The following is a 13,824-nucleotide window of genomic DNA, read 5'->3' on the forward strand; positions in this document are numbered from 1 at the left end:
GGTACTTTGTAATTCCATAAGTCTATTCCCCTTGCTTATTTTCAACTTTGTACTGCGCATTCCCCGATTCTTAGTCTTCAGTTTCCCGTCAGACCTCCTGTAGAGTGCACACACTTTTTCCTTTTTAATACCTACCTTGTCATGTTTCCATTTTTAATTGGTATTTCATACTCCACCCTTCAGTTTCAGAGTAACGATTCCCACTTCCCATGTTTTCCTCCCATGGTATCGTATTTCGAAATTTCCCTTCCAATTATGACTTACGTTTTCCACTTATCGCATCTTGATCGCGATACTTCACGTTTACGTTTATAATGAAACTTTATGATAAAATGTAGCAAGGAATTATGTATAATAATGCATTTTTCCATGATTTTCTGCGTAGGAAGATCTCTGGAAAGTCTCAACTTCTCGCAGAAAGTTCGTATACGGAAACAACGCTGAAGAGGCTCGATGAAAATTCACTTGCAAGGCATCGCGTTCCTTGCACGAGGAAACATACATACGAAACGTGTATTATATGTATGCTATACATAGTTATTGTAATATATTAAATAAGTAATTAAATAATTCATTACGCAGAAAAGTAGGAATTCATTATGAAATTGTACGATTATTGTAAACCCGCAAATTCAATTGTACAAAGCTTAACTCAATTGAGCAAATTAACAAGGAGTTCAGCCGTTTAAAGTCCACGCAACATCCACAGTCCTTATAGTCCTTCCAATTTACAATGGTTTGAGCAATAATTCCTGGAAATGGCGTCATCTTCTGAGAAACACGAGAGCACAAAATCTGCCGCTCGAACGTGAAACGTGTGGAAAGAAAATCTCAGTTTTGTATCAGGGGAACATGAAGACACAGGAGGTGGCACGAACCTCGGCGATTCTTGGAAATGACGTCATTTACCAGGAATTCGTGGAAGCGAGATTTCTGAAATTTCGACCAAAATTTTCGACCGATTTTGCGATTTTGCATCAGGAGAACACGAAGATACATGAGATGGCACGAATCTCGCCAGCTTTTGGAACCTTTCTGGGATTGGATAATGAAAAGGGTAATTAACAAGATGATAAAATGCTGTTAAACTATTCTGGTTTCTTGAAACTTCTGAATACACTCTGTACAATTATTTTACAATGAATAATTTCATTTTTTATTGTATTATGTAATTATTCCCAAGAAGATCGTTCATGCTATTTATCCATGGTTGCTGTTGTTTGTTGTTGATTGCTGCTACCTGTTTATGATCTGCCGATTGCTGTGTCTGTCCCCAAAGTAGTTTGCCTGTAACAAATACAAAAGAAAACAATTTACTCCTAATATTTAATTAAACCATTTAAACGATATATCGCATGCAATTTCTCTTTTTGCATGAAAGTAATAGTCCAAGCTATTTTACACGTCTGCGATGTTATCCAACAACTTAAACGAGTGCAATAACTATAATAAAACCATTCAGTACTTTAACAAATCTCCAATCGTTAATTAACTGACAAATAGTCGCTGCACAATTGTCGAAATTATTAAAACAGATAAATACAAAGACAGAGGGAACCGATCTCACAATCTCTATTTTGCTTTCTACGTTACGAAAAATAATATTCAGGCACAATAATAATAAAAATAAAAACAATAAAAATAATATACGACAAAGAATTAGTGTTACAACATCTTCTACTAATTTTCGATTGCGATGATGTTGAAACGATCCGTTTAAACTTACCTAAAATAGTTTGATGTTCACTCAGCAACCGACGATACATCCTTCTCCTTCGAAGCCTCGCGGCAAAGTAATCGCGGACAGATTAGGTTCCACCCTTCGAATTTCCCTCATAACCACGTGTTACTCGTTCTTGAACTCTTTAACTCTTTTGCCTTCGCTACGGAGCCATTTAAAATCTGCCTTCAAACTCGTGGTGTCCAGTACGAGCCATTAAAAATTTCTCTTCAAACTCGAGGAGTCCGCTTTCACCGCAAACAATCTTCCAACCTTTTTTCCAGCCTTATTTGCAAATTTTGCAGTTTGTAGCCTCGCGGCAGAAACAACAAGTGACCTCGCGTGTTTTTATAACCGACAGATAAGATACAATCACAAAGATATACTCGAGTATTGTACAAAAGTATCAGATTACCAAACAAAATCACGCTGCACTCTGCGACAACGAATGAGTGACGTCATCAATCGCGACAACAATCACGAACGACGCAACTATAGTTCTTTTTTCTACGCGCATTTCTATCTATACGTAAATATGTTCCTTGTGCTCAAACCGCTTCGAGTAGTTGGTTAACGCGAGTAAAGAAAATCTTTTACCGCAAAGTGTTAAATATCGTCATATGAGATTTAGCTAGGTAAAAATAGAACGTATCTGCCGCCAGGGCAGCGTCGGAAAAAAACGAAACATTAACCTTGAAAGTGAAATACAATTGTCCTTACTCGTCGCCCCTTTGCAAATTTTACAATAATAAATTTCCAAGAAGCAAGCTTTAAGAACCTTGCACAAGAGCTCAAGTATAAACAACAGCAAAATTGCAACAAAAATTTTTGTCCCGTTTTCTCCGATGACGATGATTTTTGAATATGTCGCAAAGCTCAAAATTTCCAACAATTTTTCCCTATACATATACCCGTCTATCTCGTTCAATTTCCGAGATATTCGGAAAAAACTATCGGTACCGCTACGGTGAATTCCGGCTATGGCGGCTCGTAAAGCCCCGTACACAACGTGCATACGCGAGGCAGCAAGAAACGTCCATTACAATTCCCTTCGAAACGAGTTTGTGCTTGCTTAAAGCAATTAATTAATCGTAAAAATAAGGCGAACGAATACTCGATATCATTTTACGAAATAAGATAATCGTTATTACTTCACGCAATCGGTCTCCCGAATAACAAGCGTCTTTTCCTGCACCGATTTCGATCAGATTACATGACTCGGCCGTCGAACTTCGTTACGTTTCAAAGGGAACACGAGGATCCCCTAAAGGGGAAGCTCCCAGTAGCGGAGATGTCACCGATCAATTACGAGAAACATAGGGGCGATCGATTCCAAAGAAACACCGTGTGTACCGCTGTACCAGAGATTCGCGTCGTAGCGCGAATAGAGACGGTCGTGGCAACAACTGTCGCTGCTAATTCGTATTCGGGAAAATTCGCCACCCGGTGGAAAACTCGCGTTGTCCGTACTAGTTGCGCTTCTAAGTGGACCGGTTGCTCGCGGATCGAGTTGCAGAGAAGCCAAAGCTGCTGTGTCAATTATGCAGGTGAAATTGTATGGAAGCGAAATGAACGTAGCGATCGCGTAAGCAGCAGTTGCCTGCATCGCACGGGAATTGCCCCAGTTCGGAAACGTCCCTCTGCCGGATATCGATAGCCATCGGTCGGCGGCAGGGAGTTTATTCGCTTTCGCGAAAGCCGCCGACTTATCTCGCGCACCGGCCTTTGATTTACATGTAAACACGTCGCGTCGGCTCGATAACGCTTAATTAACTCGCACCTGCTAATTAATAAGGTTCTCGTGTCGCATCCGAGTCGAAAATCGTCTTGGAAAAACACGCCACGGCTCTTCCGATGTTTATCTTGCGAGAGAGCTCGGCTGTTTCCGCGAATGAGAGCGAAGGGCCGCTGAAAGAATTGGAACACACGGCTGACGCGTTGACTGCCACGCGAATTTTCTCTGCTCTGGTCTGACAGCCGCGACCGATCGAAATTCCTTTTACGTTACGGTTTTTCCAAGCTGTTGCGTTTGCTGTCGCGAAACGATAGCCGGATGATCCGCACCACGCTCAACGAGACTGAAATCGAACGCGAATACGTAAAAAACGTTTCGTTCGACGAGAACGATATTGGAATAATCGAAACGATACTGCGTGTTTCGCTCGATCGCGTAATTTAGCTGGTTGTAACGATCGTGGAAAAGGCGGGTAACCGGCGACGATCGCGTGGCAGCGAACCTGTTAGCACAGACTATGCTTCGGAAGCTGAAAACATGCGCGTTTATGCGTGAATTATCGTTAATTTATTTTAAGTTAAAACCTTTTTTTACAACGATATCTTACAATGTCGCTTTATACATGTTCACGAAATCAGTATCTCCACGAAACTTGCGTCGTTGAATTCACTTTCGGCCTCCAGTGACATCCCTGCTGCTCATCTTCTAAACGTCCAGCCTTCCGAATCATCGTACTTGCGCTCTTTCCCCTCTCTGTTTCCTCCGCGTTTCCTGTGTCTGTGTTTCTGTGTGATCGCCTTTGTGTTTCTTTATACAGTCTACACGCTACACCCTAATAATACTATTTTATTAGAATAATCTGTCCTCTCTCCGCCGTCTGCGTCTCTTCGTCTCATTCCGCGAAAAAAGGGGCCGCGGTGCAACATCCGCCGCCCTTTCTCCCTCCTCTTCTCGTCAGTCTTTTCTTTTTCCTTCTCCTTTTCTCTCGTTTCCCTCGTCTCGATGCTTTTCGAAGCCACCACGCCGTTCCAGGTCGCCCGCCATCTCTTCGAACGAAGCGATCTCGAACAATCGATCCACCGCGTCTGTCTTTCAATCTCGCTATCTGATCGGCTCGCACGGAATCCGAGTAATCGGCTTTGCAAACCTTCGCTCCGAAAGCTTTCGCGCGAATCGATTTCGCGAGGAATCTGCAAGGACGACGCGGTGACGAGCAAAAGTTTCCAGTCCGATGGATCTCTCTGTCTCTCGTTACGTTACATCTGGAAAACGATATCGCAAAGAATTTCGAGCAACTGCACGACTACGCGTACGACAGTGTATTACTCGAATTTCTTTTACATATCGTTTCTCGAGTGTAAAATAATTGCCATCGCGGCTCGAAACTACTGCAAAATTGGAAACCTACGAATATATTTTCGTACATCGCCGGTCATAGGCACAGGGACAGCTGCTGGTTACGTCTATCGAACGACTGGAACAAATTTGACTCGAACAAGTCGAATTACAAGTAGACCGTGGTTGTTTACGTGCTTTTCTATTTCTACGGCCACGAACAAATGGCATGTAAATAGAGGAGAAATTTAAGTAGAAATTTCGTTTCGCCCGCTAGCGTCGAATCACAACGTGTACTCTAAATATCGTAGGTTGTTGCGTATGATACGCGTGTTGTACATTTTCGAAATCTGACGTTTGCGTAGAGAAAGAAACGCGTAAACAACCGCGGTCTAATTATATGGCGCGTGTGTAACACTCGAGCGTAAGAGTAATGAAGTAATTAAGAAACGAAAGCAGCGTCGTTCGTATCTCTACGAAACAATTTTCATCGGTTGTCCGCGCGCTTATGGCCGGCAACGTACTTCCAAAGACAGAAAAATCTACGTTGATCGGCGTTGCGAATGAAAATCGAACGCGGAGGATACCGATGGGAAAGTTCGAAAAGAAGCTCGCACGAGGGAAGAGACGAAAGATCGGATGTTCGAAGGGGTGGCGAGATGGCGAAGAACGGAGGGTGCCGTTTTGCGATGTTCACGGCCTAGCAAGATCGAGAAAAGAAAGGATCGCAATTGCGACGAATCTGGCCGGCTCGTGCCGAGTGTGCCCGCGCGATTAATTAATTAATTAGAAGGAGAGATTAATGAATAATCGGCGATACCGGCCGATCGACGACCACGATAATAGTAATAAGAATAATAATGATAATCGTCATTCACGGCTATTAACCTTTCTCGCTCGCGATAAATCGTTTTAATTACCATCGCGCGCTCCGACTATCTAGATGCAAATCTTACGATGCGCAATTAACCGCTAATTTATGCACAATCACTTTTACTCCTCTCTTTCCTCCCCACCCTTTTCACTTCATTTTGCTTTTCGCCAGTCGCGCGCCTCCACTCACGCACGCACGCACGATCCACGCACACCACCATCCACACACACCTCAACTATTATTTATAATATTTATAATATTTATATTTATATATATATATATATATTTATATTCATCTTTGTATATATAGACTTTTTCGTTTATATTCATATATATATATTTATAATATTTATATATATATACTATTATTACAATGATAACGGTACACAATCTCGAAGATACAAAATTTACAGCGCGACTTTTTCGTTTTCTTTACCCTAGTTTTCTTCATCCTTATTATTTAATTATCTCTCTTTTTTTTTTTTTTGTATTTTCGCTTTTGCATTTCTGCCCAGTGCTCCGTCTCTCGTGTCCAGTCCCTGTCTTCCTTCTCTTTTATCCTCTCTATCTTCTCTTATTTTTCTTTTTTCCTTTCTTTTTCTCTTTTTCTTTTTCTTCTCTCGAATCGAGAATTTCGATTTCTCGACGGGGACGATCGACTCGCGATCTGGATCACCGGAAGTTCCATATAATTTACCGACTTCTCTACGTGTGCTTTATACACCTAACTTGTTGCTCGCTATCGCTAAACCAGTACGACACACGACGCGACGCTCGGACCACTGGACGCCGATTTCCCGGCGGAAAAATTGCGGAGAGCGTTGCGCGCGCCACGCGACAAAAGACGACGGAACGTCGCTCGCGCGAAATCTGTTTCGCGAGCTTCCTCAAATCGAGCTTCGCTAAATCTCGCTCGAGCTTACGAAAGAACAACTAGCCCTTCGCGGACGAGTGTCGGCAAATAGCCGCGCGAGTCTTTTTGCAGTTCCGCACGCGTGTCACAGTTCCTTATTTTCAACTTATTTTCAAGTAGCTGGCCTACGTCTATTTTTCTGACCGATATTTTTTTTAGTAAACAAAATAGTATTGTGTTTTTGATGAAAGAAAGTTGTAGATCTTTGGAGACCTTCTCTTGCGTTTAACGTAAGCTCGCGATACGGCATGCTAGTCGAGTCAGAACGAATTTCAACCTTTCAGTGGCATTACCAAACGACTCAGCAAGCTTTTTATAAATTTTGTTAATGTACAGGGTGGTTGGTAACTGGTGGTACAAGCGAAAATATAGAATAAAAATTGTTTTTTTTTTAATTTTTCCATCGAGACAACGATCTACAGTGAGATCTGTTATAACGTGCCGCACGCGTACCGAGCGAAAATTCAAAGTCGATTTTCTCGGAAACAAAGCCTCGAACGACAAATCTTTATTCTATATTTTCGACTTCTTTTTTCGCGTAGAATCACCTCCTTTCCGCTTGTTACCAACCACCCTGTATATTTTTTTTTTTAAAGACCCAGAAAGAACATGTTCGATTGTGATAGTGGCGATGACGAATATTATTTCGAAGCTGACAAGGTAGAAGACGTTTAAATGTTTCTAGTAACAGTGATAACGATGATAAATTAATCGTTGACAAAAATAATACAAGCCTGGACAAGGAACAAGGAAAACGATCAACAGCGACGCTCGCACGTCGAGCGGTCTCGTCCGCGAACGGCTAGTGGCCGTAAGCGAGTGACGGAAATGGGGAAAAGTAAGAAAATTATCTGCAAGTACCAAGTCACCGGAGTGTTTCCCTTAGCGCTGTCGCGTATCGTCGACGAGCGGTGGAAAGCTGTTCTGCCATTTAAAATGGGGAAGAGGGAAACGTAGAAAAGTAAATGTAAAAATGGTGCGCGATTAAAGAACGGTGAAACTAAGTTTGAGTGGAGAAATCGCGTGTCATTAACCTTGAAAACAGTGTTGTTGATTTACTGACTACAGATCAGTAGACGGTGGATTTTAAAATGTACGCTTGGGGCAAATTTGAGGATAGAAGAATGCACGTAACATGCGAAAATGCGGCTGTGTACGATACAGACGAAACATTTGCCTATCCTAGTTCCATTTCGTAAATAATATTCACAAAAATACCAATTTCCATAAATATTCGCAGACGACAATAATTTGTTATTCGCGTTTAGGATATTGAACTTTCTTAGCTTGAATTTTCCCTACGACAAAGTAAAATTAAATTCGATCGGAACTGGGAAAATTAAAACGCCGAGCCAAACTGTTCGACGGTCGAGTGATACGAGTTGAAGATGGAGAAGCCGCGGATCGACGTGAGATATTCGTGGCAACAGAAAACGTTTCACAACGCTAACGAACGTAACGAGTTCGTGAGAAATTTGCCCAAGACTACGAGAATCTATAGATTTCGCGGAATTATTTCGAGAGTCGAAACGTTTTCTCCGCCGTCGCTGTGAATAATCGCAGGATCCTCGCAAAGCGAAACAGATACAGCGCTCGAAAGCGTCCGGACATTTGCTTCTCTTCGATACGACGTATTTTAATTGTAAAACTACGTTGAAATTCGGTGACGTTGCTCTTCGTAATCGGCTAATAGAAAATTCGATCGATTGATTTTCAAACGCCGATGTAGCTACAATAAACACGCAATTTTCTATTGCCACACTGTATACAATTATTTTATTTCGCGACTTTTCATCCTTAGGTTCTTCGATCGCCGAACGAGCAGCTCCAATGACTCAAACTTTCACGTTTGAACGGTATAGTACGTGGCAGTGTACGCAATGGATAGCAAAATGTATGATCGTTACGCCTTTAACCTCTTGGGAATTTTGCGCGAAGATGTTTCTTTGCACGGCAGAGTTTGACGCGAATTACGCGTAACACGTACAGCACGGCAATGTGTGGCGGATAATGTTGTTTCCTACACATGCAAACACATCGCAACCACGTGTTTGATAACTAAATCATAATTTTCCTTAAACGTACGATGCATGTACCGAGACTCGAATAATTTAATTTGATAATTAACATTAAGTTTCCGGAATTTCAAACTTCGAAATGAAATATCCTAAAAACCATAGGATCAATTTTAACCAGTTTTCATCCTAAATTAATCATTCCATCCAAAGAATTATCTTTTCCGAGGCTTTCTAATTTTTCAAATTTGCATGTAATATACCTTTCTCTGCGAAACCCGTGAAATTGACTAGCTGACTTCATAAACCAACCGTTTTTCAAACACAGTGTGCAAAAGTTTCAGTGATAACTGAACTTGGTAGACGTTTCCCGTTATTGTCAAGTATTTGCAAATAATAGGATATTTGAATTTGAGCATAGTATTTTCTTTCTTCGACCCGTTTTCCAGCAACCACGAGTAAATCCAGCAGATATAATAAGATATTAAACAAAATTGTCAACATCAACGGAGATTGTTCTGAGGATACCTCCGAAGAAGATCGATCTGAATTAGGCGAAAGCGAGGTTGTTAATAATACGATTGAGTGTGATATGTTTTAAAGCACGGTACGACGCATTCACCCACGTCAGAATTTTCACGTCAGTGTTTTTCAAATTGCTCTTTGTTTTCTATTCCCAAGCGCCATTTTCAGATTCTACAAAATTATAAGGGTACGGGTGAGCATGTTAAAAACAGCGTCTAACAATGGTATATTTATTTTAACGAGAAGCAACAATTGATACCTGACACTGGCGTATCAGAAACAAATTATATATTGCTAACACTGTCCAAAAACATTGCGAGGGTAAAAAAGTGTGAAGCAAGGCAAATTAGGTCAAACGGTGAACCAATTAGTCAGTAGACTAAGCCACTATGGTGGCGCGTCGTAATGCAGAATATCCGCGAAAGCCACTATGGTGGCGCGTCGTAATGCAGAATATCCGCGAAAGCCACTATGGTGGCGCATCGTACCCAAGAGGTTATTGCACTTTTACAAATACATTTAACCCCCTTAACCCACAACTAAGGGCATAGCCCTTAATATTATGGGCATTCTCGAACGTAAATCGTAGGTAAAGGGGTTAAAAATCATGGTAGATCGGTGATCGCTGCTTCTGACAATTAAGTTCCCGTTAATTTCTATACTCCGGTAGAATCTGCGTGCTGTCGTTACGACCTGTCCGGACACTTAGGAGCAGTAGCGCGTGTGAAGGCGATCGACGACCGGTGGAAAAGGCAGAACGGCGCCGAGGATCGAAAGAAAGAAACGTAGAGAAGCGAGGGAAGAAAATCGGCGTCCAATGGTCCCCGCGCGGAATTCTCGTTTAATAAAAAGACTTTGAAAATTGCACGATTTCTCTCACGGATACACGCTTAATATCTAATATTACTCACACCGGCCTCCGAAGACCGACTCCGATTCCCGAGGGTTTCATACCCTTTCGAAAACAATTGAACACCTTCGAACGTCTCGAATAAATAATTTTTTCCGCTGGTTCACCCTGTAAGAATCGTCTTCGAAGCCTCCTCGGAGGGACGATCGATTACACGACAAAGGAGGAGGGGGGTGGCTTGCGCTCACCCCCGTTTCTCACGCCACGCACGTAATAGAAACTCTTGGTTTAAGGTATAGCGTCGTCTATGTACAGAGCACGTCTAATTAGACTCAGATACAAGTTATAGCTGACTTTGTTTGTACTTGGGGCCCGGGCTCGACGGCCCTACCTTTTGTGCGAAACTTTACATATTTACAGCGACGCGAGACCGCGAAACGAAAGGGGACAGATGCGAGATGACACAGAGAGAGAGAGAGAGAGAGAGAGGGAGAAACGAAAAGAAAGAAGGGAGGAAGGGAGAAAAAAAAAGAAGAAAGGGGGGCAACGCACGTTCTAAATGGTTCGCGACTCGTGCGTTAATTTCTCTTTTTTTTTCTTTTTTTTCTTTTTTCGTTCGCGTCGTTCTCTTTTTTTCCGTCCGTGTGCGCCTCTCGAACGTCTCTCGGTATCGTTCGCGGAGAGAGAAAGAGAGGAGAGCTCGAGCTCGCGATTACGTTAGAACGAGATTAGAGTGGTGGGCTGCGTCCTGAGCTGCTGATCACTCGCGATTCATGTGTACTCCGATCGCCAACCGGTCTGAAACCAGACAAACAGAACATCCATGTGGCTTTTTCATCGAACCACCGCTCTCTCCGTCTACTCTAATTCCACTACGCGGCTATAAGCAGGGCAGCTAGAAGGGCGGAAACGCGGCCAATGGAGGACTCACCATCGCGTTCGTCGTGGCGGCCAGCTGGAGACCCTGAAGACTCGTCATGTGATGGGAATGGGAGTGTGAGTGCGAGTGGGGATGGATCGGTGGAGGCGCCGGGGGCGCGAACCCTTGGTGAAGACCACCTGCCACTCCCACCCCCGTGTGATACATGTAGTGTTGCATCGCTGGGTGCATCGTGTGATGATGCTGCGACGTGCCTGCAATCAGAAATCATTTTCGTCTCGTATTTCCTGCTCCTATGAAATTCAGTGTTTCGCGGATAGCGAAAGTGCTAACAGTCAGCGACGTGCGTAGGCGGTTGGTTCGTTCGAATGTTGAGAGTTTGCGAGAAAATATTCGTCGATGGGACAATTTGATAGGAACCTGACCGGGTTCGGTGAAACGACCGGTTTTAAAATTGAATTTAAGATTGTAGGTTTATTTATTTATTTATTTATGTAGATTCTTGTGTCAAGAAAAATTGAATAATAGAAGGATTTACATAAAGTTAGACGAGCAAAGGAAACAACGACGAATGCAGAATTTTCAATGAAACTTTGAAACCGGTCGTTTGACCGCGCCTCATGAAGTTAGCGTTATAACCATAGCTATAAGTGGGACAGTACACTTTGAGTGCAATTAATTAAAGCAAATAAATCTATGTAATTATGTCTCTGACTAGACATGAAATCAATATGAGTTAACAATACCATAGTTCATTATTATAGTACGATAGCTTGCGGCAAGTTAAAGCTACGAGAACTCCCGATCGAGTCATTGGAACCAAGTTTATCAAATTGTATCAGGTTGCCTCAAAAGTGTCTGTCCTTTACAAACACGTCTCATAAAACAATGTATTTTTACACAAACATGAAACCTACTCTGCCAAACATTGTGATTTGTATTTTAAATGGAACAAAGTGGATCAAACATAAGTTTGTCGATATTTAAATTGTATCAGGTTGTCTCAAAAGTGTCTGTCCTTCACAAACACGTCTCATAAAACAATATACTTTTACATAAACATGAAACCTAATCTGCCAAACATTGTGATTTGTATTTTAAATGGAACAAAATGGATCAAACATAAGTTTGTCGATATTTAAATTGTATCAGGTTGTCTCAAAAGTGTCTGTCCTTCACAAACACGTCTCATAAAACAATATACTTTTACATAAACATGAAACCTACTCTGCCAAACATTGTGATTTGTATTTTAAATAGAACAAAGTGGATCAAACATAAGTTTGTCCATATTTAAATTGTATCAGGTTGCCTCAAAAGTGTCTTTCCTTTACAAACACGTCTCATAAAACAATATACTTTTACATAAACATGAAACCTAATCTGCCAAACATTGTGATTTGTATTTTAAATGGAACAAAATGGATCAAACATAAGTTTGTCGATATTTAAATTGTATCAGGTTGTCTCAAAAGTATCTGTCCTTCACAAACACGCCTCATAAAACAATGTATATTTACGCAAACATGAAACCTACTCTGCCAAACATTGTGATTTGTATTTTAAATAGAACAAAGTGGATCAAACATAAGTTTGTCGGTATTTAAATTGTATCAGGTTGTCTCAAAAGTATCTGTCCTTCACAAACACGTCTCATAAAACAATGTATTTTTACGCAAACATGAAACCTTATTATCCAAACATTGTGATTTGTATCTTAAATAGAACAAAGTTGATCAAACATAAGTTTATCGATATTTAAATTGTATCAGGTTGTCTCAAAAGTGTCTTTCCTTCACAAACACGTCTCATACAAAAATGTATTTTTACGCAAACATGAAACCTGATCTGCCAAACGTTACGTATGATCCACTTTGTTCTATTTAAAATACAGACCACAAGTTTGTCGACGGTTAAATTGTATCAGGTTGTCTCAAAAGTGTTTTTCCTTTGCAAACATGCCTCATACAACGGGTTTGCCTCCGATTAACGTGAACATGTAAAATAATAATTGCCAAGTATGAAGATGAACGCGCATTCAAAATGAAAAGAAGAAATTGAGAAAGTAGTCGCCAACAGGCGGAGGATGAGAGCTCGTGTGCCGCTTCAGCGTAGCCGGTAAAACTAAAATTCACCGATGAAATTGGAAGCATCGCGTGGGAAAAGGTAAAGAAAATCTGTCGGAGAATTTAAGAATAGAGCGTGCAGTACTTACTCATGGGCGAGCCGAAGCCAGAATGGAAGGGCTTGTTGTCGAGATCGAGGTGACCACTGGCCTTGATCATATCGCCCATGACGCCGCCAAGTCCTAGACAGCCGCCGGCCTTCTTCTTCTTGCTCTTCGACGACAGCTTCCTGTTCCTCGTCTGAATGCCCTCCTTCTTCATCGTCAGCGGCCGATTCACCTGCAAGAGTCGTAGCCAACAATTCGTTGAGTCGATCGGCTTTAATCTAACGCGGCTTCTCACCAACCAGGGCAACCGATGTGCAAGTGACATGAAATGGAAATAAATCAGCCCTCTGACACACGTAGACAAGGGGAGAGAAGGGAGTGGGCTCGGTCGATCGTTCTTCAATCCGTAATTAAGAGATTCGCGTGCCGGTCACTAGCCGCGAATTCCCATGCGAGTCTCGCCAGGGAAATACTGCTGTTCGCAATTAGCGGATTAGCGGCTCGTGTAGGAAGCGGCGAATATTCTCCGCTGCGTGCAACAACGTCAAACTTCGCAAACGTGCAACTCAGTTTTCTTTACACGTTCGAAACAGTTCAGAGGCAGATCGACCAACCGTAACTTTCGTCTAATCCTTTCGTTGCCAACTGCGACTATGGTCACCGAATGCTACAGTCACTTTTCACGCTCGCTATGTAGCAAGTTGCTAACGTCGCTATAGTCGGCTATGGTCGGCCGATAACGCTGAACGCTCGTCGAATGTAACAGCACGTGGAATGTGCAGCATATACGCACACACGGTGGCA

The 13,824-nt window shown here is 42.1% G+C and overlaps 1 protein-coding gene across 3 annotated transcripts in view; it reads right to left on the bottom strand.

The window, feature by feature from the left end:
• Positions 1 to 10,596: 10,596 nt before the first annotated feature.
• Positions 10,597 to 13,824, bottom strand: part of LOC117217024 (GATA-binding factor C-like) — an 89,780-nt gene continuing 86,552 nt past the window's right edge. For all 3 annotated transcript variants that reach the window (XM_033464296.1, XM_033464297.1, XM_033464295.1), the window contains exons 6-8: positions 13,063 to 13,252; positions 10,899 to 11,101; positions 10,597 to 10,765 (exon numbers count right to left, since the gene is read on the bottom strand). In XM_033464296.1, coding sequence (XP_033320187.1) covers positions 10,739 to 10,765; positions 10,899 to 11,101; positions 13,063 to 13,252 — 420 coding nt within the window. In that variant the 3' untranslated portion in view covers positions 10,597 to 10,738. The remainder of the gene's footprint in view (positions 10,766 to 10,898; positions 11,102 to 13,062; positions 13,253 to 13,824) is intronic.

Source organism: Bombus bifarius, unplaced genomic scaffold (genome assembly GCF_011952205.1).
Source record: "Bombus bifarius isolate JDL3187 unplaced genomic scaffold, Bbif_JDL3187 scf7180000007974, whole genome shotgun sequence".
Classification (NCBI taxonomy): Eukaryota; Metazoa; Arthropoda; class Insecta; order Hymenoptera; family Apidae; genus Bombus; species Bombus bifarius.